At 41.4% G+C, this 26,287-nt stretch overlaps 3 protein-coding genes across 12 annotated transcripts in view; all 3 read right to left on the bottom strand.

Moving 5' to 3' along the window:
• Nucleotides 1-17,905, bottom strand: part of LOC111935997 (acyl-coenzyme A synthetase ACSM4, mitochondrial-like) — a 19,838-nt gene extending 1,933 nt beyond the window's left edge. Inside the window, exons 1-13 of one of the 4 annotated variants that reach the window (XM_086854700.1) lie at nucleotides 17,850-17,904; nucleotides 6,286-6,427; nucleotides 5,737-6,002; nucleotides 5,069-5,279; nucleotides 4,464-4,671; nucleotides 4,207-4,350; nucleotides 3,807-3,963; nucleotides 3,104-3,183; nucleotides 2,283-2,406; nucleotides 1,693-1,773; nucleotides 1,478-1,579; nucleotides 998-1,125; nucleotides 245-344 (exon numbers count right to left, since the gene is read on the bottom strand). In XM_086854700.1, coding sequence (XP_086710826.1) covers nucleotides 245-344; nucleotides 998-1,125; nucleotides 1,478-1,579; nucleotides 1,693-1,773; nucleotides 2,283-2,406; nucleotides 3,104-3,183; nucleotides 3,807-3,963; nucleotides 4,207-4,350; nucleotides 4,464-4,671; nucleotides 5,069-5,279; nucleotides 5,737-5,937 — 1,536 coding nt within the window. In that variant the 5' untranslated portion in view covers nucleotides 5,938-6,002; nucleotides 6,286-6,427; nucleotides 17,850-17,904. Of the gene's footprint in view, nucleotides 1-244; nucleotides 345-997; nucleotides 1,126-1,477; nucleotides 1,580-1,692; nucleotides 1,774-2,282; nucleotides 2,407-3,103; nucleotides 3,184-3,806; nucleotides 3,964-4,206; nucleotides 4,351-4,463; nucleotides 4,672-5,068; nucleotides 5,280-5,736; nucleotides 6,003-6,285; nucleotides 6,428-6,532; nucleotides 6,917-17,849 lie in introns of those variants that run through there. The other 3 variants (XM_086854702.1, XM_086854701.1, XM_086854699.1) reach the window with 3 other exon arrangements.
• Nucleotides 6,966-17,966, bottom strand: LOC111935998 (acyl-coenzyme A synthetase ACSM3, mitochondrial-like). Of its 4 annotated transcripts, none has more exons than XM_023936695.2 (14): nucleotides 17,850-17,966; nucleotides 14,689-14,953; nucleotides 13,700-13,910; nucleotides 13,047-13,254; nucleotides 12,489-12,632; nucleotides 11,931-12,087; nucleotides 11,376-11,455; nucleotides 10,550-10,673; nucleotides 9,748-9,828; nucleotides 9,509-9,610; nucleotides 8,497-8,624; nucleotides 8,301-8,400; nucleotides 7,565-7,684; nucleotides 6,966-7,145 (listed from the first exon to the last, which is right to left on the bottom strand). In XM_023936695.2, the coding sequence occupies exons 2-14, from the start codon at nucleotides 14,887-14,889 to the stop codon at nucleotides 7,044-7,046; spliced, it is 1,758 nt and encodes a 585-aa protein (XP_023792463.1). In that variant the 5' UTR covers nucleotides 14,890-14,953; nucleotides 17,850-17,966; the 3' UTR covers nucleotides 6,966-7,043. The 4 variants fall into 4 exon arrangements, with proteins under 4 accessions (XP_023792463.1, XP_023792462.1, XP_086710823.1 ...); XM_023936694.2 differs by lacking the exon at nucleotides 17,850-17,966 and adding an exon at nucleotides 16,651-16,815; XM_086854697.1 differs by lacking the exon at nucleotides 17,850-17,966 and adding an exon at nucleotides 16,651-16,806 and having other exon boundaries at nucleotides 14,554-14,953.
• LOC111936000 (acyl-coenzyme A synthetase ACSM4, mitochondrial-like) overlaps nucleotides 17,850-26,287 on the bottom strand; it is a 16,071-nt gene continuing 7,633 nt past the window's right edge. For all 4 annotated transcript variants that reach the window (XM_086854705.1, XM_086854703.1, XM_086854706.1 and 1 more), the window contains 11 exons: nucleotides 25,797-26,004; nucleotides 24,819-24,962; nucleotides 24,124-24,280; nucleotides 23,496-23,575; nucleotides 22,437-22,560; nucleotides 22,057-22,137; nucleotides 21,818-21,919; nucleotides 20,280-20,407; nucleotides 20,079-20,178; nucleotides 19,323-19,442; nucleotides 17,850-18,675 (listed from right to left, as the gene is read on the bottom strand). In XM_086854705.1, the coding sequence (XP_086710831.1) occupies nucleotides 18,589-18,675; nucleotides 19,323-19,442; nucleotides 20,079-20,178; nucleotides 20,280-20,407; nucleotides 21,818-21,919; nucleotides 22,057-22,137; nucleotides 22,437-22,560; nucleotides 23,496-23,575; nucleotides 24,124-24,280; nucleotides 24,819-24,962; nucleotides 25,797-26,004 (1,331 nt within the window). In that variant the 3' untranslated portion in view covers nucleotides 17,850-18,588. The remainder of the gene's footprint in view (nucleotides 18,676-19,322; nucleotides 19,443-20,078; nucleotides 20,179-20,279; nucleotides 20,408-21,817; nucleotides 21,920-22,056; nucleotides 22,138-22,436; nucleotides 22,561-23,495; nucleotides 23,576-24,123; nucleotides 24,281-24,818; nucleotides 24,963-25,796; nucleotides 26,005-26,287) is intronic.

The following is a 26,287-nucleotide window of genomic DNA, read 5'->3' as shown; positions in this document are numbered from 1 at the left end:
CCATGATGAAAGGTGATCCATGATGTGGTGCTTAGGGACATGGTTTATTTGTGGACCTGACAGTGTTGGGTTCATGCTTGGACTCAATGATCTCAGAGGTGTTTTCCGACCTGAACAATTTCATGATTCTAAGGTGACATTATTGCTTAGAGCTGTAAGTTATTCAGTGAAGTAGAAATTCCTTGATATTGTTGTATATTTGGACAAATGCATTGCTTCCCCTGCCTCTATTCAGCATCATTACCTCTCCTCTCAGGGGGTCTGGGCTGCTGACAACAGCTGTTTCTACCACAGCTGGGTGCTCTATCAGGGCACTCTCTACTTCAAACGGCCCGATGCGATACCTAGATAAGGAAAAATAAAAATGAGATTTGGCTCTTATTTTTTATCTTGAAAAAACAGTACCAAATGTTTTTTAATTTTCGTGTTGAAATGAAAAAAAAAAGCCAGAACAAATTAACAACCACTACAGGAGCTTTAGGCAAAATTGGAAAGCTGACTAAGTTAGAAGTAGGAGCATTTCACAGTGGCCTTGTGGCAGAGGACTGGGGCTGTGGATACTTCTCAATCTGTGCTCTCTCCTTGGGGCTTTTAGGCTGGAGCTCCATCCCACCCTGCAGCTGGGTCTGCAGCAGCAGCCTGTGCCACATTATGGTATCACACCATGCATTATCAAATTCTTTCCTTTCAACATGTTAAAAAGAAATTGTTTCAAAAGCTCTTTGAATCCAATAGAGATGCCTTCCATTTTAGTAAAAAAATAAACTAGATAAACATCCCTCCTTTGCCAGCTGAAGCCTTCATTCTTTGTTAAAACACATGAGATGTTGCAGGGGATGGTACTGTAGGTCTGTGAAAAGCTAATAGTAACAGCAAGTATTCCAAAGTCAAGAGGTCAATACATTCCTGTCACAGGATTATGATGTCAGAACCTCACCAGAACACAACATGTAAGAATATACAATGGCAGATATAGAATGGGTGTGTGCAGACTAACCCTGAAGAAATGATGATGTCATCATCTCTGCCAATAAACTGGAAATATCCTTCTTCATCCATAGTCGCTTTGTCTCCAGTGACATAAAAATCCCCACGTTCACTTTCTGCAGTTTTCTTAGGGTTATCCTTAGAGTGGTTTACAAGCAGTAGTTTAGATTTTGAGCATGCATTAGCTATACATTATGGTATAACACACATAACATCAAATGCACTGAAACTAGATTTTTCAGTCAAGGATGTACTGATATTGCTATAAAATATAATAGAATAGGTTTAACATAATTTCTATTCTTTAACAAAAAATTTAACTTGATCCTAAATTATTTTCTTTCCTTTTCTAACACCCACCAATCAAAATACACAAATTACTCTGTAATAAATAAATGATGAAAAATGTCCAGCCTTTAGGACCACTATGCAATTGGAGAGCTTTTGAGGAGATTGGTAGCGGTGGTGTGGAATAAAATAAAGTTCTTACTAAATATTCAGAGAAAAAACCAAGTGGCCTTATAGGTTTGCTTCTGACAGCAATTTCCCCCTGTTGTCCTGGAGGCAGGATATTGGCATTTTTGTCTATAATCTAGAATAAAAAATAAATTTCTTATTTTGGTCCAATGGAAAAACAAACTCCAAACACAAATCCAACCAAACAAAAAATCCCCCATGACAGAATCTAAAGAGCAGTCAACAAACCTGAACATCATAAAGGGGAGCTGCTTTCCCCATTGATCCAGGTTTAATCTTCATTCCTTTAAAAACAGAGCAGATTATTCCCTGTAAAAACCAAAACCAAACCAAAGTTTTGCAATTGAAAATTGTGACATTCACACTCAATTCATTAAATGTAATTTCTAGATTAATTCCAAAGTAAGGAATTAAGATTCATAGGATCCTATATAGCAGTGCTGTATGGTACAGATAAGCAAAATCATAAAACTTCCTGAAAGAATCCTATTTCATTCTCTGTGAAAAATTATTGTCTTCTGCTAACCAGTTTTCTTCCCTTAGATTCAAACTCTGCCCTCTTGACTGTCACTGTTACTTGGAATTAGCTTAAGGACATTCGTGGAAATATTAGCACATTCCCCCCCAAATCTCATATTTCTGACAGGTTCTGTGAAGAGAGCCACGAGAGGGAGTTCTTTCAGAGATTACTAGCGAAGGGAATTACTGAATCATTCACAGAAATGTGAAGGAGGAAACAGACTGTGTTCTTACAAAACAACCTTACAGCAAAAAGAAATTCCAAAGATTTAATATTTAATACATCCCTACAGATGTACCACTTCAGTCTGGCCATATACTTCATGGATGTCCAGCCCAGTCTGGCTCTTCCACTTCTCCATGACTTCTGGGTTGAGCGGTTCCCCTCCACTCATGCAGCACTTCAGGTTCATGAATTTGTATCTTCACAGGGAGTTAAAAACAAGAAAGGCAATACTTAAATGTAGAGGGTGAGACCAGTAGCACACAAGGGTAAACACCATGGGAGAGCTGTTTACTGGGAGAGTTAGTGCCACAAAGTGGGGAAATCAGATACTTCTGCTCCTGATACAAGGATATCACTCTGTGCTCAACACTCTAAATAAGTAGCAGTCAGAGTTAAACATGTGAAAAATAAATTTTTTGCTGAAGTCAGCTGGGATTATAAATAACCAAATACTGATCTGCTGAGCCAGGGTCCTGATTGCTGACCCTCTGCAACAGGCCAAGTGAGAAAGTTCAATAGGGACGGAAGGAACAATGACAGGCAACTGCCACAACAAATAATTCCCTCACAGTTATGCTGACATGCACTTTCTAGGATGAAGTCCTTCCCAAAGTGTGGACAATTAATGTGGTAAACAAAAATTATGACAAAGTATTTAACAGACTCTCAGTTTCATGCTCACAAGTACAGTAGCATAAGTCTCAAATTTCTGAGGGAAAACATCAAGTTTTTCTGATAAAAAAACTCAGCAAAATTCAAACTTTGCATGAGGGTCTTCTTGTGAAGGATATTTTAAACTAAATTATTACTATTTTGGGTCAAGCAGTTAGATATAGCAGATGACTACGTTTAGTTAGGGTAAACCAAACATTAGTAAATAATTTTTTGACGTACTTGGAGAGATCATTTTGCACCAGCATGCGGAACAATGTTGGAGCACCGACCAGGGCGTCAACTGGGAATCTGCAGAGAGTCTAGAGGGTTAAACAACAAGAAGGACATGTGAAACTCAGACAAAAAAACTGCCTTGGGTATGTACAGTAAACAGGTGACAGAGAAAGGAGAAGTACATTTGCCCCCTATATAAAAGCAGCACACCCTCTGTTGGGTGAGGAACTCTCCTGCAGTTGGTGCAATATGCAGAGATTGTATATTCAATTACAAAAATCCCATGCTAACACATCTACCTGATACCAGGACCCCACAGCTTGGAGCATGGCCAGAATAGTTCCTCCCCTGTCTACATCACAGGGAGGTGTTCACTTTAATCTTGGCCAGTGTGGGCAGAGAAACACTTCATTTCTGCATTAATACCCACTGATATTATTTCCACAGTCACTAGAATGGATGGCAGGCATTTAATGCTGTTTTTGGATGATTTCCTTCGTGTGCTAACCAGCTATGTGCAAAATGTATGAATGGATTGCATGTTTGTCCCCTTCTGTACACATTAAAAATGAAAGTGGCTTTACACAACAAATACAATATCTCAGACACTACTATAAACACAACCCTCATGAAATCTGTGGATGCTGTGAAGAATTGTTTTTGGTATGCTTTCTGCAGAGGAATACATTTCCATGAGTTTTCCCCTTACATTTAGGATGACTGCTGAGTCAGTCTGTGGTAGGTTATGTATAAAGATGCATGATCCGAAAACCCAGGGATCAAAAAAAGATGCTATTGAAGTTAGTATCCATCCTGTGTCTGCTGTGTTCCATATCATGCCAGAGGGAGTCAAATCCAACCAGTACCTGATAGAACAGGAAAAAAAAAAGACAATGAAAAATACCCAGAAAGAGGGTAAGAGCTATTAATTGGAAGATTGAGACACTGGGGCAATCCTAGTCCTTAGCAATTTTATGGGGTTTTTCACTCTGATTTCAAAGGCAGAAGGGCTGGGATGTACACGGGTATTTCTTCAGTAATTTTTTTACAATAGCTCTACTATGCAGCTTCAATTATCTTATGTTCAACCAAGCTTAACTCTTTCATACCTTTCACTTAAAAGGGGTCTGAAACCAAGACTGCCCTGGGAATGTTGAGTCATCTTTGGAGAACCTGTAGTTCCACTGGTAAAGAAGATAATCATTGGGTCTTGAATCCTTGTTTTGATACAGGAATGGTCAGCAGATTGCTTTCTGTAAAAAGGAGAATGTAATTATAACTTCAGTGGTTGTAGCTGATGTAAATGAGTGCTTGTAGGAACAGGTCTGCTTTGTCCCCGTGTCTGCAGTGGCACTGTCATACTCACTGGTACAGCTCAGTGAAGTTCAGCCACCCCTCCCTGCTGCCTTTGGACACCATTAGCTTGGTTTTCAGGAGCTGGCACTGGGACACCACCGAGTCCACTGCAGGTGCCAGTTTGTCAGTGGTAATGATGCACGTGGCCTTCGATGCCTGGAGTCGGTACAATATGTCTTTGGCTGATAATTGGGATGTTCCTGGGATTATGACAATTCCTGGAAGAGAGATAAAGTTAGTTTGTGCTGGCTTTTTTCCTACATCTGATTATTTTTTAAGAACCTAAGCTATTAACTATTCCCAAACTGATCTCTGATATGGATTTGCCCTGGTGTTCCCCAGCCAAACAGTTAGATTAGATTAATGCAGATGCCTCTGCTCTCCTGTCAGGAATGAAATGTGGACCTGTCTGGTGACTTCCATGGCTCTTCCCTGCCTTTTGGCATATTCTTGCCCACTGCCTGAGCTACCTCTCCTATGGCCCCTGATGAAAACCCTTCAGGACTGCCTGGCAGCTGGTCCACTCATTGCATTATTACAGTATTTTTCCTTGATAAATCATATCCATTCTTGATCCTCTTAACCAATTTGCAATGACCATTTTACATCACTGACCTGCTCGCATACAAGCCACCTTGACCAACCACCATTCTGGAATTCGTGGTAGGATGAGGATCAGCCTGTCTCCCTTCTTCAGTCCGCATTCTTTGGTCAGCACATTGGCCACTTTCCGAGACAGGAACCCCAGCTCCTCAAAGCTCCACTTCACTTCTTCTCCTTTGCCATTTATCCACCAGAAAGCAGGGTTTGATGGTCTCTTTCCAGCCTACAAAACATATGAATTCAAACATCAAAGATTTTCTTCTGAAAGACCATGAAATAGTAATGCACAGACATCTGTGATTAATGGAAGATCTGAGTATTTGACAGCTGGCTATACATAAGCTATTTTTTTTCTTGTCCTTAAAGGACTGAGATTTGCTATTCATCAAGCTCAGGTATTCCTAATAGATTCTCCTTTTTTGAACTTCAAATGTTCACCAGCCTAATTGTCTCCAGACAGAAGTCCTAATCTGGATCCTATTTCAGTTCAAGCCTTATACTGTGCATTAATGCTCCTACAAAATAACAATAAATAAAGCAAGGAACAATGAAATTTTGTATAATTTCCTAATACAAATTTTGTTTGGCAACTGATTGTTTTTATAAAGAAAAAATCCCATCTTATTACAAATGAAATCTAAAATTAAAGTATTTCATTGGCACAACAGAAGATCCCCTACCTTTTCAATCTCAGACCATTTGTCCAGTACATCACTTGCAAAGTTAAAGTACTTTGGTATCTCCTGTTTGCCTTGTCTGATGGACTCATATTGGGAATATACATCAGAGGAAAGCAGCCTGGGATGTCCATGGAAAGTCCTATTAGAAAGCTTCAGAGTCCACAAGAGTTTTAGCCTCTGTAATTTGAACAGCAACTTCATGGCAGAAGATTGTGTCTAGATGCTGTAGACCATATAAGAAAATTGCAGAATTGCTGCTATGAATCCTGCAACAACAAACAAAAACCAGAGCAACAAAAAAAGAAAAATAATATTGAGATTATCCAAAGATAATCCAATTATGAATTAACGAGTTCTTCATTTAAGTCACTTAGGCTAGTCAGAGTGAAACTGATGATTTTAACATGCTAATTCAATGTTAACTTCCCAATCCTGCTTTCTCATATTTTTAATTTTTAAATTAATTGCCCACAACTCTCCATAGTAAAACACAACATTAGATATTAATGTATATATCAGAAGACTGTTTCTGCTACATACATTCAGTACCTGATTTTCTATTCCTTTTTCTTTTCTGCGTGTTTCCAAACTACTTCCATCAAGAATCTCACTGCTTTAGCCTCAGCAGTTGCTGATTGATTCATCCATTCACCACATCAGTCCCAAGAACCTTCACTTTGTAATGTAGCCCCTAAGTTTGACAGAGACTTTTTTTACTCATTTTCCTGACCTGTCTGCTGTGGACAGGAGAGATCAGAAGCTGTTGGGAGAGAACCTCTTCATTCATTTCACTCACCTGTTAGGACATGTTTCCCATATGAGGCACTGTAAGGATCAGCTGTTCCCTGGAGATGTGAAGCCTGAGCACTCCTTCATAAAGGTTTTGGAGTGAAACGCGTCTGACTTTCTTACTCACTTCTTCTGGAGTAATGAGAACAGAACATGGCACAAAACAGACCAAGCAGCAAAGCTCTTTCTGTGGCGTAACTTTTTTCTTGTAATCATTTACACTACTGTTAATTATGCATAATTTGCATCTTAACCTAGAGCATTTTGGGTTTTCTTTTGCCTCAACTTTAACCATTTAAGTAGATCACAAATTCGTCATGATGAAGAGAAACATTTAAATTATTTTTTCTTTCCACTCTGAAAGAATTTGAAAATGTTACAGTGATACTTATTGACAAGAATATATCAATGTGCTGCTGATACCGACCACAGAACAAAGATTTTTTTTATTAATTTCTCTTTTATTTATTTGTATGTATCTAAGAGTTGTGGTTACATTTTGGTTTTGGTTTTTTTTTTCATTTTTGCTCTTGTCGTACTTTTGCCCACTCTTTGCTCCTTAGAACATTTCTCTGGGTTTTCCCAGTAATTGTCTTTGGCAGATCCTGAACAAACTCCACCTGAAAGGCAAAAATACGTCCTGGTTAAGTTCCCAGCTGAAGAAAAGACATTCATTATGGCTGGGAATAAAAAGATGGGAAGCTGCACAGCCAGTGCTGAGATGATTAAATGCTGACTGAATGCCTTGATGGTTTGAGCTACTGTGAAAACTCCAGGATTCCAGGATGAAAGAAAGACTGGCCCCCCATGAAGTAAAATTTCATGACCATTGTCTCCCTCTGGTCCTTTCTAGCACACACTGCCAACCAAGGCTACAGCTGAAACAAGCCCTGTCATCTGCTTTTATTTCCTTCAACCCTGTTGGAGTGTTTGTCAGAATGCTGTTGAAAAACAGCTGAGGCAGGACAAAAAAATGCTCAGTTTCTGGTACAATGAGAGAACCTGTCCATTTTTTGTCTTTTTTTTGGGCTGTACTTACCTTCCTTGGATACTTGTAAGGAGCAGTCACCTTCTTGACGTGTTGCTGAAGCTCACGAATTAATTTTTCTGGATCATGTGATTTAAAAGCAGGAGCTAAAACAATGAAGGCTTTGACCACCTGTGCCACAAAAAGTAAGGGATTCTGTTAACTTCCAGAGGTGGCAATAAGGGGATCCATCTGTTGCCAAAAGCAAATGTCAAATTTCAGAATGCCAAAATGTGGCATTCTGGCATTAATTTCCCTTTTCATTAGCCATTTATAACAAAATGCTGTGCTATGAAGGACCCATTTTAGAGCAGAGGATTTTTTCTGTATTTCCAGCTTTTTTCCCCCTTAACGTTATATGCTATTAAAGGTGAAAATCTCACCCCATTTGCTCAAAGAAATGTTGCAAAGTTGGAAAATATGAAACAAAAATTAAACAGTCTGGATGTCATTGCTACAGTGTACTAAGTGACAAAACAATGAATAAACAAATTTTCTTTGCTTAGATAAAAACATGCCATTATTAGTCTGAAAAGCCAAACTATTTTTCCACATCAAAACCTTTGCAAAGAAAGAAATAATTCTGATATTCTAAGACTTATTAATAAATGGATTTAGAAAAATTTAGCCCCTTTAGTTTGAAAACTCTGCAACATATTGAATTCCAAAGAAACCTAGTATATATAGGGATATTGATGTTCAGAATAAAAGGTATTTCTTTCTACATTTCTTTTCTATTTTGTTTTACCTCCCCTCTCTCTGGGTCAGGACTGCTGACAACAGCCACGTCTGAGACTGCTGGGTGCTCTATCAATGCACTCTCCACTTCAAATGGGCCAATGCGATACCTAGGGGAGCACAGAAACAGCTCAGCCCCAGCAGCATGGGCCAGTCCATTGGTCTTTCCAGGCTGCATTTTGTGAGGCAAAAAGGAAATGCCTTACCCAGCAGAATTAATGATATCATCAGCTCTGCCAACAAACCAGACATATCCCTCTTCATCCATAACACCTCTGTCCCCAGTGAGGTAAAAATCTCCACGCATACAGGCAGCAGTTTTCTCTGGATTATCCTGGAAACAATCAAACATTTCCAAAAAGTATCTTACTGTTAGTGACTTGTAATGCATTTACTTTGCAGTGATGCTAAAAATGATAAAAATAATTTTCAAGTTGTTCTCAAAATGAGTGTGCTCAATACTGTTTTATATTTTCAACGAAAAAACCCTGAGCCATGTTAATTACAAGTTTGATGCCTGAAGTATGTGGAAAAGAGGTGGAAAAGAGCACTACACATTAAAGAGTGTATGTAGAGATTTCTGTTCTATAGAGAAAAGGCCGTGCTCTATCAAAATGCCCATCTATCACAGCAAATGTGTAACCCACAAAAACGTAACCCGTTCTATTCAGGGAATTGATTTATCATTGCAGGGGGTTGCCACAATAACCTCCCATCAAAATAAACTTTTTACCCTTAACCTTCATTATTTGCATTGACCTGTAGGACTTCTACATCCAGTGAAACCTCTTGGTTACACAGGAAAACACTTTGTCAACAGAAGACATAGTGAGAACCAGAAGTTGTAGAATTGAACTTAAAGAAGTTTCTTATACCATAGTGAGCACTATATTTTACAGGTTGTTGTTTGAGGATGATAAAAATATCCAAAAATTATGGGGGTTCAGAAGAGGATTAAAAACACAGATAGGTCCCCCAAAGCTTATTCATTGTGATAGTTCAATTGCAGGGGACAAAAATTTTAAGTTTGCCTGATTCTACTGTTTTCTTAAAAATGTCCTGCACCTCAGCACCGCCACCACTAATCAGGCTCAAAGTCCTCAAGCAACCCAGTGAGACCTTCTGAGGATTCTGCATGGAATTCTGCTCCTGGCAGAACTTTGCCCTGGGCTTCTCCTGAGGCGCTCAGCAGACACAGACACAGCCAGTCAGGCTCACCAAGTACTCGGAGAACAGACAGAAGGGTCGTGTGGGTTTCACTCGGATACCGATGGTGCCCTCTTCTCCTGCAGGCACAACAGCCCCATGGTCATCTACGATCTGCAGAAAGGACACACACAGCAGGAGTGCTTTGACCAGCTCAGAGGAACATCTGCTCCAGCTCAGTGCAGGGCACAGAAGGGACACAGCCAGCACTGCCTTACTGTTCTACCCACAACTGCCACACACCCACGTACCTGCACATCATAAGGGGGAAGAGCTTTTCCCAAAGAGCCAGGTTTAATTTTCATTCCTTTCATATTGGCACAGATTCCCACCTGCAGAATAGATTTTTAAAAATTGTTGCAACATCTTGTAAAACTTATTATTGTTTGTGTTAGACAAGGCTCCTCTTTGTGACTTTGTTGTGACAAGGGCTGAATCAGGACCAGAGCTCTGTGGTTCTTAAGAACATCAGAGAGGCATTGAGAGGCATTTCAGGTCAGACCTGTGTGAGCTTGATTTTGGTGAGTCTGAGCCAGTGGGTTGTCCTGCAAACACTTGACTTCGCAGGACAGCAGATGTGAAATTATTACAGATCTTATTTCAATAATGGGACAATTAATTTGGGACAATTTCAAGGGCAAAATAAGAGAAGGCCTGAGATCTGAATCTTAATAGCTTTGTTAATGTTCACTTACAGAGAAGTCTGGGAAGTGAGCTGGTTTAACATTTGCCATTAAAACCTCAGACAGGCAAAATAGATAGATGGAGCACATTATTTTTCAGGGTTTTTTTTAAGTAAAGATGACAAAGGGATCTCCTGCAACTTATTTGACCTGAAGTGTCACTGGCATGTTTATTGCAAGGATCTAAACCATTAAAATATGCAGCTTGCTGATTCTGGAACTATATAATCACAATTATACAAAGCTGGTTGTATTTTTTTTTTCAATCATATAAGCGCTTCTTACCTTTTTCATTGATTTATCAAGGACATCATAGCTCTGGTATTGTTACCTTTGAATGGGTATACTGCAAGAATTAATGCAAACGTACTGTTTCGCTCTGGCCATAACCTTCATGGATATCCAGCCCTGTCTGGATTTTCCACTTTGCATACACTTCAGGATTGAGTGCTTCCCCTCCAGTTACACAGTGTTTCAGACTCGGGAACTTGTAGCTTGAGAAGAAGAGCAAATTAAATGATTCTCTTAACTCCTAAGAGTAGTAAGCAATAACTATAAGTTATTGCTTATCAGTTAAGCAATAACTTAACTGATAAGACTTCCTTGGCTTTCCAAGTACACTTAAAACTGAAGGAAAGACTGCATAGGAAGATAGAGCCTGAGCTCTCTCCCTGGGTTGGCTTTTGTCAGGATGAAAGACCTATTTGACAAGAATAAGTACCTTACCAAAGACGTGAAAACTCCTTACAAACCAATTCTCACAATCTGGGTATTTTACAGAATAACAAACTGGTGGGAACAGCTACCAAATAACTCTCAGCATGTGAAACTTCTCTAACTGCTCCCTTCATTCTCAAGTATGTGAGAACAACTCCACTGTACTCCTGATCCAATGCTGCCTAAAACATTGGCTTAAACAGAACTGTGTACCCTAAATTCAGAGGAAGTGACAACTTAAAAAACCCCTCCATTGTTTCCTCTGTGCTGCCTTTTCAAAGACCCAGTCCTGACACCCAAGTAGCACACTGTGTGACTAATTATTCTCACATTTCAGAACTGTGAGCATTCTTTACTGAGAGCAAGCTGTGCTAGTTAGGTTTCCTTTAACTGAAAAAGAGAATTCAGGAAGCTAAGGAAGAAAGCATCCAGAGCTGTCCCAGCATTACAGCCCAGCCTCCCTCCCCTCCCTGCTGTACCTGCTCACATCATGTTGGACCAGCATGCGGAAGGCGGTGGGAGCCGTGCAGAAGGCGGTGATGGGGTATCTTGAGAGTGTCTAGAAAAATAGGAAGTTATTTATTAGAAAAGAAAGTGTAATGCTGGCTCTGACCTTGTGAATGTGCAGGTGATGAACACAATTTATATGCTCAAATGTCTGCAAGATGAAAACCATAAAAATGCTGTGCAAGGCAGTCCAACTCCTGTAGAAAATATGTAACTTTCTGTCCAAAAAAAGTCACTCATGTAAGTGAAGGACTGGTGAGAGCAGTAGTTCCAATTAAGGGGTTTTTTTGGGTTTTTTCAAGATGTCTGTGTCCCAGGCTCAAGCCTAATTAGTGATAGGGAACTAAACCAGAGCTTTTCCAGTATTCTTGGGAAAATGAAGGTTTCTGCCTTGCACAAGAGGCCAGTGTTGAGGAGAATCGTCCAATTGAGTGGTTTTGAAAAATAGCTGGGAAGAAGAATAGGCATTCTTCTTTGGATTGTACCATTTGTACCTTTGGATTGCCTGGGATGTGGGGATTACTCACCTCTGCAATAACTTCTGGTTTAAACTGTGGCATATTGTGTACAAAGACACAGGATCCACAGATCCAAGGTGAAAAAACACTGCCATAGGCTGATTTTGCCCAGCCAGTATCAGAGGTATTCCACATTATATCTGAAGGAGTCAAGTTCAACCAATACCTGATGAAAAAGCAGAGGTGGAAAAAACTTTCAGGGAAAGCAAATCAGTACCAAGCCCCAGATTTAACCTGAAGTGTAACTTTTAAGGTATAATGAAACAGCCTGAGGTTGCTTTGGTTCTCAGGGAAGGTTCACTTGACTTCCTCCAGTGTGGCTGTAGGGACAATTTCCTTATTGCTCCTGTGCTTTCAGCCCTGCAAGTGATACAACTCTGCACATGATGGGTTCAACTGGACCTTCTTTTAATAACAAGGGTTTTACAATAAGAGGGGGAAGATGAGGAAGATGCAAATCCTTCAGTCATGAAATGCCTACATTTACTGGAATTTTATGGTCACACGTTCAGTTTAACGGTGATCAGTCACTTAATCAGGACCCTGGGAGGAAATGCAAGGTCAAACCTGCCAGTGGCTGCAAATCCGATGCCGTAACTGCTGTGGGAATGCACCACCATTTTTGGGAAGCCTGTAGTTCCACTGGTAAAATACGCTATCATTGGGTCTTGACTCCTTGACTTGACACATTGATGGTCAGCAGATGCAGCCCTTTGGAAGAAATGGCATATTCCAGTCACTACATGAAGTTTTCCACCAGGAAATCAGTATTTTTAATGTTTAGGAACACAACAGGAAAATTGCCCCAAATTATATGATCTTACTGAAAAAATAGTTGCATAGTATATCACAGGGAAAAATTAGAAAACACATTTTGCCTGTCAAAAGCACACTCTGAATCACAAGGCTGAGGAGCAAAAGGAAGGTGAAGGATCTGAATGTGGCTCCCAAAACCTGGGTGGCATGAATCTCTACTTAATGCAGTGTAATCTCAATGCTGTGAGTTGAGAGAGAAATGTAACTCATTTGTATTTTGAAAATTACCTCCACAACTCAGCAATGCCACCTGACTGGTACAGCTCCCTTCACCTCACAGGTGTGATGGTGAAAGAGCTGGATACTCACGCAAGGAGTTCTTTGAGGTTCAGCCACCCATCCCTGCTCCCTTGGCCTACAATGAGTTTACTTTTCAGGAACTGGCTGCCAGGCAGGACAGATTCCACTGCAGGTGCCAGTGTGTCGTTGGTAATGATGCACTTGGCCTTGGAAGCTTGGAGTCGGTATGAGATATCTTTGGCTGTTAATTGGGATGTTCCTGGAATAAAGACAATTCCTGGAAAAAAGCAAGAAGTAATTGAGAAAACTCAGCATTTCCCAAAACTACTTGATTACGTCTCTCTGTTGATGCTGATTTTATCCATCCTGGATGTTTAGCAGTTTAAAAGCAGAGCAAAATAGATATATTGAATTATTAATGATTCTAATCATATACATTCTTCCATTATGAATTCAGCTGCCTTACAATGTTTGTGGTCAAGTCTGGCCTTAGGTTGCAGCTGTTCAACCCTCACCGGCTTCACCTGAGGATGAGTTTGACTGGACCATGTCTGGCCCTGTGGTTGCTGTGTGGGTGCTGCCAATTCTCCTTCTTCAACAGATCAGTTGTAGAGGTCACAGCAGAATATTCCCGTTTGCATTTTCTTCTCCCTGATCTAATCCATGGCTTGCACCCTCTATTTGCTTTCTCTCTGCACCCAAGACGTCAGTGAGTCCCTCACCTGCTCGCATGCAGGCCACATTCAGGAGCCACCACTCAGGAACACGAGGCAGAATTGCTGTAACTCTGTCTCCTCTCTGCAAACCACAGGCCTCAGAAAGTACATTGGCTGCCTTCCTGGACAGAGAGCCCAGCTCCTGAAAGCTCCACTTCACCTCCTCTCCCTTGTCATTGACCCACCAAAAAGCTGGATTTGCTGGTTTTCTTCCATCCTACAACACATGAGAAGATATTAAGATAAGACAAACCTCATAAGGTTTCTCTTCAATATACAATAACTCTTAACTAAGCAAATAATTCCTGGCAATCACTCTCTTACAGTAACACTTGTATTTCTGATAAACAAAATAAAATGTTGCTTTCCACTCTGCAGCTAAAACTGTCTAGTACCCATGAGGAAAACTGACTTGTATCATCTGAGATTTGCTCCACTGTGTCCGTGTTTTGGCTGGAATAGAGTAAATTTTCTTACTAAGTCCTGATAAAGTGCTGTGATTTATAAATTTAGGATGAGTGTAGTGTTGATAACACACTGATGTTTTAGTTGTTGCTAAGCAGTGCTTACTGTAAGTCAAGGATTTTCCAGTTTCCCACACTCTGCCAACAAAGAGGTGCATGAGAAGCTGGAAGGTTTCCTAGACAGGACAGCTGACCTGAACTGTCCAAAGGGATATTCCACAGCACAGGAGGTCCTGCTCAGTTTATAACCTTGGGGGAAGTTTGATGGGAGGTGTTTGGGGATGGGCTGGGCATCAATCAGTGGGCAGTGAGCTACTACTACTGCTACTAATATGATTATGATTATTATTATATTTCAATTCTTAAACTGTTCTTTCCTCAACCCATGGGTTTTACCTTTATTTTCTCCTGATCCTCCTCCCCATCCCACTGGGATTGTCTGTGTGTGTGATCCAGGGGCTCTGTGGTCCTCAGCTGACAGCTGGGGTTAAACTACAACTCAGTGTCTATAAAATAAAAGACAAATACTACCTTTTCCAGTTGTGCCCACTCATCTAAGACATCACTTGCAAAGTTGAAATATTCTGGCAGTTCCTTTTTATTCTGGATTATAGATACATAATGGGAAACAATCTGAGATGTAAGAAGTCTGTTGTTTCCATGGAATGATCTGCAAGGTGACCTGAGAATCCACAAACACTGAGGAATCCAGGATTTAATAAATGTTCTCATGATAAATGATGTTTTATCAAACAGTGAGGGGGAGAATCAGGTACACATCTAAAGAATCAGTCACCTGGAAAGAAAGAAAATACATTTAAACCAATCCAGTTATTGGATGCTGTCCCATGTACAATGTTGGATGAATTAATGCAAACCAGTTTGAATAAAAAGTTGTTTACACACCTCCTCATTTGATGTCATGTTACCTGTATTTTTGTGAGTATTTAACATTACAGTATGCAGAAGGAATAAGCACAGTCATCTTGAGGTTAATAAAATTGATAGCGTTGTTGCTATGAATCCAATAACAACAAGAAGAACCAACAAAACAAACAAATCTTGTGATTATCCAGACAATCCACTTATGAGCTGATGGGTTATTCATTGAAGCTACTCAGGCCTATGGGAACTGAACCAGCTGGGACAGATAGTGGCTTATCTCAGGTGACTTGTACATAAGGCATAAACTTGAGACCTGGGATGTGGGATACTGAAAGGATGGAAATTAGGATGCTACTGGGATCATTCCATAATAAGCCATGTCCCTGGTTCGTGCTCATAATTGGCCCCCCGTCCCCAGGTATCCCTAAATATTGTGAAGTTCGCCACACCCCCTGGTCTTTGGATGCAGCCCCTCGGACCACGCAGCCCCTGTGATCATTAAAATCTATCTTTGGGCATTCCATTGTACCCATCCTGATTTATTCTGCCACGCACAACCTGGCCAAAGTGGATGAGAGATCACAGAACCCCACTGCAATATGTGGCGCCTGAACAGGGACTCTCATATTGAGACCTCTAAGGGACTCAGTTTTGCTGGGTCCTAGCAGACCAATAGGACTCTGCTCTGGAATACATCACCAGGCCTGATGGAGAAGCAAGAGACCTTTGGAGAGGACCAGTTGCCTTGGACAGCCCTGCATGGAATGCAAGTGAGCAGAGAAAGGGGACACCTTCCCATCACACCTACCCCCAACTGAGAGGACACATCCCACACAATCCCAGTTTAGTAGGATGGAACTAAGGTTGTCCAATTTAGAATAATGGGATGTATATAGATGATTTAAGGAACTTTTAGCGGACCATTGGAAGGAGGTTAAAAAATGTGAGCTGAAAATTCTACTGAAATGGGTCCTGTAAAATTCTCTGGCTGCTTTAAACCCAAGAGGAGCCACTCCACCGCCAGGACCTGGTCCAGACTGTGGTACTTTTTCCTCAGGATTTTGGGAACTCGTTGAGGTAACACTGCATGACTTAACAACAAGGAGGGACCCTCAAGCTTGAAAAGCCCAAGAAAAGCAGTGCAGACTCCAGTCTAAAACCACTCTCCCAAGAAACCTGGGGGCACCCCTGCCCCACTGTAACCCTAACCCTAACCAGACCTGAGTCTGCTTCTAATCCCTCTAACCCTGGGATAAGAACCTGAGAGTGGAACCCATCACCGACACAGGAGCCTGGGCAGGCTTTTAGTAGCATTAGCTACTCCTGCCCTTTCGTGTTCTCGTCCTTCTCACTCCTCTGTTCCTCTAGAATGGTATACAAAGTAGAGAAAGCGAGACTGTTCGAGTTACTCTGCTGCCTTGTATTCTCTTCTGCCTACTACACCAAGAGTCCAAGATGGCGGCGGCAGCTCCCGTCCCACTCCTCTCTCCTGGCACGTCTCATGACCCATCACCCCCATTCCCTCAAAACAAAGCCGGCCAACACCTCTGTTCCTGCCCTGCAGCACACCCCAGCCACGTTCTCTCACGTTCCCTCACACAGCCCCACCTCAGGCTCCCACTTCTCGCCCCGGGACCCGCCTCCGCTCCACCCCTCAGGGCAGGGCTCGCTCCGCCCCTCAGGGCAGGGCTCGCTCCGCCCCTCGGGGCAGGGCTCGCTCCGCCCCTCAGGGCAGGGCTCGCTCCGCCCCTCGGGGCAGGGCTCGCTCCGCCCCTCGGGGCAGGGCTCGCTCCGCCCCCTCAGCCTCGGGCCACGCCCCTTCCCGGAGCCACGCCCACGCCCTTCTGAATCAAATCCCTTTTCCTGGGAAATTTTTGTGGCCTGAGTGAAGTTGCAAAGTTTTGCCCTTTGCCCCAGGTTTTTAAAGCTCATTTTCCAGTCTTTTACCCCTTCTCCCATGTCTTCAATCATAACTGTTTATTCTCACATCTTTGATGCACAGATCTCAGCACTGATCACATTTTATTCCTCAAGAAAAAGTTACTTATTTACCATTGGAACTACTGCCTTATTCCTTAGCAGAACTATATATAGTAAAATTTAATCTGCCTGTCATGCAAATTAGTTCAATTACCCAGAGTTTAACTTAATCTTTTCAGTGATATCTGCCAACATAAACAATCTGGATGCAGACTTTTCCCCCACAACAGATATTTTGTCAAAAGCAACAGAAATTCATGGTGCTTTCTACACTCCTTGGACATTGTGGCAGAGAAACATTGACTAGTTGTAAACAATATTTAATCACTCAGGAAGATATTTCTCCTTTCTCAGTCTGCTCTAGTTCTGTGATTTAGCTTTAACTTGCATATTTCAGAGCATTACAATGACAAAATCTACACAATAGCTTATGAGAGAAAGAGGAGGAACATAATATTTATGAATATTTAGGGAAATAATACTCAAGACTGACAAGATGAAACATTTCAAGTTTAGGATTCCCAAGTGCTCTACAAAAACACCTACCAATAAGACTGCGAGAGCCTTCAAGTTTTTAGCACTTTCTCACCTGCTAATATGGAGGTGAAAATGAAGACAGAAAACTGAGGAAAAGACACAGTAAAGGCAAAGTTCTAAGAATGAGTAGTGAGAATCAGAAATTATTATTCCTGATTTAATACCATTTGCTTTGCTCAGTGATCATCAACACGAGGAGTTCAGATAAATAACATTTTCCTGACCTGTCTGCTGTGGACAGGAGAGATCAGAAGCTGTTGGGAGAGAACCTCTTCATTCATTTCACTCACCTGTTAGGACATGTTTCCCATATGAGGCACTGTAAAGATCAGCTGTTCCCTGGAGATGTGAAGCCTGAGCACTCCTTCATAAAGGTTTTGGAGTGAAACGCGTCTGACTTTCTTACTCACTTCTTCTGGAGTAATGAGAACAGAACATGGCACAAAACAGACCAAACAGCAAAGCTCTTTCTGTGGAGTAACTTTTTTCTTGTAATCATTTACACCATTGTTAATTATGCATAATTTGCACCTTAACCTGGACCACTTTTTCCTCAACTTTAACCATTTAAGTAGGTCACAAATTCGCCATGATGAAGAGAAACATTAAAAAGAAATTATTTTTTCTTTCCACTCTGAAAAGAATTGAGAATGTCACAGTGGTGGGTTTTGGATGCTAATTAATTGCTGATACCCACCTTAGGACAAACATATATTTTTATTAATTTCTCATTCATCTGTAATTTTCAAAGCCTTGTAGTTTCACCCATTTTTCTAAAGGAAGCTGTTTATACAAATTGCTGTAAAAAAAATTAGACCTCTGTATGCACCTGAGTCTGTCTATCTCTCTCCCATTCCATGCTTTGAATTATTTGAACTTCCTTCCTTTTGAAAATTTGTAGATCAATGGCAAATGTGGTTCCAATGCCACATATCCTCAAGAATGTTTTCTCCTTTTTCTTCCACAGTTTGTTTTTCCAGGTGTCGTCATTCTGCTTTTTCTCCTCATTTTCCAAATCTGTTGCTGTTGTCATGCTCTTCCCCACTCTTTGTTCTTCAGAACATTTCTCTGGATTTTCCCAGTAGTTGTCTTGGGCAGATCCTGAACAAACTCCACCTGAAAGGCAAAAATGCTCCCTGTAGCCAAATAACTTGTGGTTAAATTCCCATGTACAACAAAAGATGTGACAACACTTTTAGCACAGGGTGGCTGGGGATAGACAGATGGGAAGCTGCACAGCCAGGGCTGGAATGGTGAAATTCCTGACTACACCTTGTGGCTACTGCACAGACAGCACTTGCAGCAGATGTACCATGATCTCTGGGAGTGCTTCAGCTTTCAGGACAGGGGGTTACTGGTGTCTTTCCTAGGGAGAAGAGATGGATTCCAACCCACTGATGGCAGCAGGAATTCTGTTTTGATTTGGCAGTGTGTCAGAGGAGAGCTCAAGGTAGAGCTGATTAGAATGGAATTGCCCATTTGAACTGCTGTGAAAACTCCAGGATTCCATGAAAGAAAGACTAGTCCCCCCCATGAAGACAATTTCATGACCATTGTCTCCCTCTGGTCCTTCATAGCACACACTGCCAACCAAGGCTACAGCTGAAACAAGCCCTGTCATCTGCTTTCATTTCCTTCAACCCTGTTGGAGTGTTTGTCAGAATGCTGTTGAAAAACAGCTGAGGCAGGACAAAAAAATGCTCAGTTTCTGGTACAATGAGAGAACCTGTCCATTTTTTGTCTTTTTTTTGGGCTGTACTTACCTTCCTTGGATACTTGTAAGGAGCAGTCACCTTCTTGACGTGTTGCTGAAGCTCACGAATTAATTTTTCTGGATCATGTGATTTAAAAGCAGGAGCTAAAACAATGAAGGCTTTGACCACCTGTGCCACAAAAAGTAAGGGATTCTGTTAACTTCCAGAGGTGGCAATAAGGGGATCCATCTGTTGCCAAAAGCAAATGTCAAATTTCAGAATGCCAAAATGTGATATTTTTCTTTAATTTCCCCTTTCATTAACTGCTTGTTATCAATTGCTGTGCTATGAAGGACCCCTTCTGCAGCAGGAAAATTTGCTATTTTCCAATTTTTTTCTTATCTTTATACATTATTAAGCTTTCAAAAAACTTCTAGTACAGAAAGTAAAGAGGAATTAAAATCTCACCCCATTTGCTCAAAGAAGTGTTGCAAAGTCAGAAAATATAAAACAAAAATTAAACACTCTGAATGTCATTGCCACCATATGCTCGGTGGTGAACAAAAAATAATCAAAATTTCATTACTTAGACAAAAAGATCACATTATTAGTCTGAAAAAATGATTTTTTTCCCCACATAAAAGCCTGCAAAGAAATAATTCTGAAATGGTAAGATCTGTCAAAGATACGGAATTTTAAAATGTTAGCCCACCTAACTTCAAAAGCCTGCAACAGTGAATTCCAAGGAAGCCTAGTACATAAAATGAAGTAGATACTTAGACGAAAGGACATTTCTTTCTACATTTCTTTTCTATTTTGTTTTACCTCCCCTCTCTCTGGGTCAGGACTGCTGACAACAGCCACGTCTGAGACTGCTGGGTGCTCTATCAATGCACTCTCCACTTCAAATGGGCCAATGCGATACCTAGGGGAGCACAGAAACAGCTCAGCCCCAGCAGCATGGGCCAGTCCATTGGTCTTTCCAGGCTGCATTTTGTGAGGCAAAACTAAAAGGAAATGCCTTACCCAGCAGAATTAATGATATCATCAGCTCTGCCAACAAACCAGATATATCCCTCTTCATCCATAATGCCTCTGTCCCCAGTGAGGTAAAAATCTCCACACACAGAGGCTGCAGTTTTCTCTGGATTATCCTGGAAACAATCAAACATTTCCAAAAAGTATCTTATTGTTAGTGACTTGTAATGTATTTACTTTGCAGTGATGCTAAAAATGAACAATAAAATTGAACTCAAAATGAGTGTGCTCAATACTGTTTTATATTTTCAACTAAATAAACAGAGCCACATTAGCACCTTTGTTGTGGAAACATATGATACATCGACAAAAGCACTTTTTATGTAGAGATTTCTGTTCTATAGAGAAAAGGCCATGTTCTATCAAAATACCCATCCACCACAGCAAATGTGTAACCCACAAAAATGTTTAACCCACTCCGTGCAGGGAAATTATTTTTCATTGCTGGGGGTTGCCAAAATAACTTCCAGACAAAGGGAACATTTTCCTCTTAAATGTCAGGACCAAAACACAAATGAGGTGACCTGCAGAAAAAAAATTATCTGACCTTCAGGATCTATATATCCAATGTAACCTCTTGGTTACACAGGAAAAACTCTCTGACAAGAGAAGACATAGTGAAAACCTGAAATTACAATATTGAACTTTAGAAGATTTTTGTGATATAGTGAAAAATGACTTTGTGCAGGTTGTTGTATGAGAGTGCTACAAGTATATACAAATATTATGGGGGTTCAGAAGAGGATTAAAAACATAAGTAGGTTCCCCAAAGCCTATTGAATGTGGCAGTTCCAATACAGGGGATAATATCTTTAGGTTTGCCTGATACTTCTGTTTTCTTAAGAATGTCCTGCACCTCAGCAGCACCACAGATGAACAATTGCTTAGATGGACCTTTGACCTGAACCAAAATGTCCCATCTTCTGGTGGGTTTTCTTAGCCTGGTTTTGCTTTCAGTGGGTAGAGCATCTCCATTTGAATAGTGGTGTTTGATTACATGTGTCACTACCTCAGAACCCTGTGATCATCTGCATGTGAGGGGTTTGTGCTGTTGATCTTGTGCACGTTGTGTGTGACAGGCACTTGTACACAGGTTTCTCTGACTGCAGTGCCTGCTGGAATGAGGGTACCTCTGACAGTGGTATGAGGGAATAAAATACCTGAGCCTTGGAAAGCCTCCCTGCGTTCCTGATGTATAAGAGTAGAATTTATGGGCTTTCTTCAACAATGTTTAACCAAAGAGAGGAATGGAAAAGAGGGAAAAGAGTGATGCTCCGAACATGAAGTGCATGGCAACTGCCTGGTAGATATCTGGAACAAGATAACCCCTGGTTCATGTTGCATTTTGAAGCTACACTTTGTCAGTCAGTCTGTTCCTGGAACTATGCACTGATCAGGCTCAAAGTCATCAAGTAACCCAGTGAGACCTTCTGAGGATTCTGCATGGAATTCTGCTCCTGGCAGAACTTTGCCCTGGGCTTCTCCTGAGGCTCTCAGCAGACACAGACACAGCCAGTCAGGCTCACCAAGTACTCGGAGAACAGACAGAAGGGTCGTGTGGGTTTCACTCGGATACCGATGGTGCCCTCTTCTCCTGCAGGCACAACAGCCCCATGGTCATCTACGATCTGCAGAAAGGACACACACAGCAGGAGTGCTTTGACCAGCTCAGAGGAACATCTGCTCCAGCTCAGTGCAGGGCACAGAAGGGACACAGCCAGCACTGCCTTACTGTTCTACCCACAACTGCCACACACCCACGTACCTGCACATCATAAGGGGGAAGAGCTTTTCCCAAAGAGCCAGGTTTAATTTTCATTCCTTTCGTATTGGCACAGATTGTGACCTGCAGAATAGATTTTTAAAAAACTTTTTAAAATTATTGCAACATCTTGTAAATTTTGTTATTGTTTATGTTAGACAGGGCTCCTCTTTGTGACTTTGTTGTGACAAGGGCTGAATCAGGATCACAGCACTGTGGTTCTTGAGAACATCAGAGAATCTGGGATGTGAGCTGCTTTAATATTCTTCACTAAACCTCAGGACAAATTGATACCCAGAGGAAATAATCTATTTTAGTTTGGCTTTTGAAGTAAAGATGGTGAAGGGTTTTACTACAAGTAATTACATTTATTGCAAACGTACTGTTTCGCTCTGGCCATAACCTTCATGGATATCCAGCCCTGTCTGGATTTTCCACTTCGCCAACACTTCAGGATTGAGTGCTTCCCCTCCAGTTACACAGTGTTTCAGACTCGGGAACTTGTAGCTTGAGAGGAAGAGCAAATTAAATAATTTTCTTAACTCTTGACAAGAGCAGTAAATAGACTTAACAAAACAGCCTCCCTCAGCTTTCCAAGGAAGTATACCTAAAACTTCACAAGCTCTTTTGGAAATGACAATCATCATCCTCTTATGCACACCTGGGATAGACTCCTAGATTGCTTGAGTTGCCACTGAAGATGATGTGATTTATCTCAGTGTCACTAGAAGGAGGTTTTTCTGCTGGAAAACACATGAGCAAAGTGTTTCCTTGGAAGAATTGAAATGAAAGGAGAAATCCGAATAAGCACATCAGATGTGTGTGGAAGGCTGAGTTATGTGCCAACATCCAAGATCAGATATAACAGAGAATTTTCTAGAGCAGAAGGAAGGATGAATAGGTACACAGAGGCTGAACTCTGCTAAACTTGGGTTGGCTTTTGGCAGGACCTGTGTGACAAGAATACCTTATCAAAGATGTCAAAACTCCTTGCAAATCGCTCCTCACAATCTGGATATTTTACAGAATAATAAACTGGTGGGAACAGCTACCAAATAACTCTCAGCATGTGAAACTCCTCTAACTGCTCCCTTCATTCTCAAGTATGTGAGAACAACTCCACTGTACTCCTGATCCAATGCTGCCTAAAACATTGGCTTAAACAGAACTGTGTACCCTAAGTTCAGAAGAAATGTCAACTTAAAAAACCCTTCCATTGTTTCCTCTGTGCTGCCTTTTCAAAGACCCAGTCCTGACACCCAAGTAGCACACTGTGTGACTAATTATTCTCACATTTCAGAACTGTGAGCCTTCTTTACTGAGAGCAAGCTGTGCTAGTTAGGTTTCCTTTAACTGAAAAAGAGAATTCAGGAAGCTAAGGAAGAAAGCATCCAGAGCTGTCCCAGCATTACAGCCCAGCCTCCCTCCCCTCCCTGCTGTACCTGCTCACATCATGTTGGACCAGCATGCGGAAGGCGGTGGGAGCCGTGCAGAAGGCGGTGATGGGGTATCTTGAGAGTGTCTAGAAAAATAGGAAGTTATTTATTTGAAAAGAAAGTGTAATGCTGGCTCTGACCTTGTGAATGTGCAGGTGATTAAGAAAGGAGGCCAGGCTTAAGGGGAATCAATCAGCTGATTGGTTTAAAGTGCCTTTGGAGAGGAATACACACACTGGAAATTCTGCAAAACAGAGCCTTAATTCATGTTCATACCATACTCTGATTACTAGCCCATACTCAGTCTGACCCCACGGCAGCTGGAAGTCCATACTTGTAGTGAGGTTTAGGTTCAATATTGGACGACACAGCAGTGATCCCAAGATCTTCATATCCTGCATCTTTCTGCAATTGTCCTCTACACTCGAGCCATGACACATAGCCTAACCAGGAGGGAAAGCTCTTGCTGCTTGAGCTTAATGGGGACCAAATGGAGGGATGATTCCTTGGGATGTGGGAAGTACTGTCCCTGCTGCTGCTGCTGAGCAGTGGCACTCATGGCCTGGAGCCCAGTTTGTTTTATTCATTTATGTAAAATGGAAATAAACATCACAGTATAAAATATTAGTCTTACCTTTGCAATAACTTCTGGTTTAAACTGTGGCATATTGTGTACAAAGACACAGGATCCACAGATCCATGGTGCAAAAAGACTGCCCCAAGCTGCTTTTACCCAGCCAGTATCAGAGGTATTCCACATTATATCTGAAGGAGTCAAGTTCATCCAATACCTGATGAAAAAGCAGAGATGAAAGAAATGCTGCAGAGAATGTGAGAGACTCAAGCCCAGGTCACAGCAGGAGGCTTCCATTAGAAGATGTGGTGTCAGCAAGTGGGGCTCTGTAGAAAGTGTGAGAGAGCTGAAGAGTCTTAAATATTCTCTGATTTCCCTTTATTCTGTCCTGCTTAATATTTCAAGCATTTGTTTTTCTCGTGAGCAGTGCAAAACATTTTTGTCTTGAGTTGCAGAATCTAGAGCCCACAGAGATCATTTGGAGTAGGCTTTCCCCACCTGGTGCAGTTGAGACATCAGCTAAGCAACAGCTCATTTCTCCAGGAAACTAAACAAGTTGCTTCTCTGGACCCCTGACTGTCAGCTTCCAACTCAGAATGCTTTGGGAAAGGTATCCTTTAACTTTCAAGATGAGGACGATACAAGATCCTACAGTCATGAAATGCCTACATTTACTGGAATTTTATGGTCACACGTTCAGTTTAATGGTGATCAGTCACTTAATCAGGACCCTGGGAGGAAATGCAAGGTCAAACCTGCCAGTGGTTGCAAATCCGATGCCGTAACTGCTGTGGGAATGCACTGCCATTTTTGGGAAGCCTGTAGTTCCACTGGTAAAATACGCTATCATTGGGTCTTGACTCCTTGACTTGACACATTGATGGTCAGCAGATGCAGCCCTTTGGAAGAAATGGCATATTCCAGTCACTACATGAAGTTTTCCACCAGGGAAACAGCATTTTTATTGTTTAGGAGTTCAACAGGGAAATTCTGTTGAATTTGAGTTCCCCAAACTGAATATCTCACTAAATAAGAGGTAACACAGGTAAGAACAGTTAGAGAACATTTTGCTTGTAACAAGTATGCCCTGTATGCCATAACATTTAAGATATGAGCACCTACAGAATATTTCAGTGACTTTGCCACTGTTTTAGCAAGGGCACTCTAGATGCTGATTATGGAACAGCAGCCAGAAATCAGTGTCTGCCTCACACAAGCAAAAACCAGCCCCCAACTTGAAATCAATAACTAAGATTATTATGCCAAGTACATTGGTCTTATTGCTAATAGTATATAATTTATGTTCAAGAGACTGATGAACAATTCAGATCCTCTGAGCTACCAGGACAGTAAAGGGAAGAAAGAACTGAGCACCAAGAGCTGGCAATGTGTATTTTCCCATTTAATCAAAAGCAATTAGAATGGGCTCTAGCAGACAAGCTCAGAACAATTGTTTAGAACTCTGTGTGCTTGTCTGATGATCACAATAGAAGCAGAGAGCTTCTAAAAGCTGGCAGGCTGCGAAGTAAAACTGAAGGACATGAAACTGATTCCCAAAACCTGGATTGGACGAACCTCTACCGGTGTTATCACAAAACAGGGAGCTGACAGAGGGCTGCAAAAACGTAATTAATTTGTATTTTGAAAATTACCTCCACAACTCAGCAATGCCACCTGACTGGTACAGCTCCCTTCACCTCACAGGTGTGATGGTGAAAGAGCTGGATACTCACGCAAGGAGTTCTTTGAGGTTCAGCCACCCATCCCTGCTCCCTTGGCCTACAATGAGTTTACTTTTCAGGAACTGGCTGCCAGGCAGGACAGATTCCACTGCAGGTGCCAGTGTGTCGTTGGTAATGATGCACTTGGCCTTGGAAGCTTGGAGTCGGTATGAGATATCTTTGGCTGTTAATTGGGATGTTCCTGGAATAAAGACAATTCCTGGAAAAAAGCAAGAAGTAATTGAGAAAACTCAGCATTTCCCAAAACTACTTGATTACGTCTCTCTGTTGATGCTGATTTTATCCATCCTGGATGTTTAGCAGTTTAAAAGCAGAGCAAAATAGATATATTGAATTATTAATGATTCTAATCATATACATTCTTCCATTATGAATTCAGCTGCCTTACAATGTTTGTGGTCAAGTCTGGCCTTAGGTTGCAGCTGTTCAACCCTCACCGGCTTCACCTGAGGATGAGTTTGACTGGACCATGTCTGGCCCTG

The sequence above is a fragment of the Cyanistes caeruleus genome, chromosome 17, assembly GCF_971803275.1.
Source record: "Cyanistes caeruleus chromosome 17, bCyaCae1.hap1.1, whole genome shotgun sequence".
Taxonomy (NCBI): Eukaryota; Metazoa; Chordata; class Aves; order Passeriformes; family Paridae; genus Cyanistes; species Cyanistes caeruleus.
The sequence above is the reverse complement of the archived record's forward strand: the minus strand, read 5'-3'. Positions and strand labels throughout refer to the sequence as shown.

What these genes read in the sequence shown, in the direction of transcription:
- LOC111935998 (XM_023936695.2), bottom strand. Translation starts at nt 14,889, where the DNA reads ATGAGAACATTTATTAAATCCTGGATTCCTCAGTGTTTGTGGATTCTC. An exon ending in TTCCCCCTTATGATGTGCAG is followed by an intron (nt 9,611 to 9,747) that starts GTACGTGGGTGT and finishes TCCTTTCTGCAG; the next exon opens with ATCGTAGATGACCATGGGGC. An exon ending in GATATCATTAATTCTGCTGG is followed by an intron (nt 8,401 to 8,496) that starts GTAAGGCATTTC and finishes GTGCTCCCCTAG; the next exon opens with GTATCGCATTGGCCCATTTG.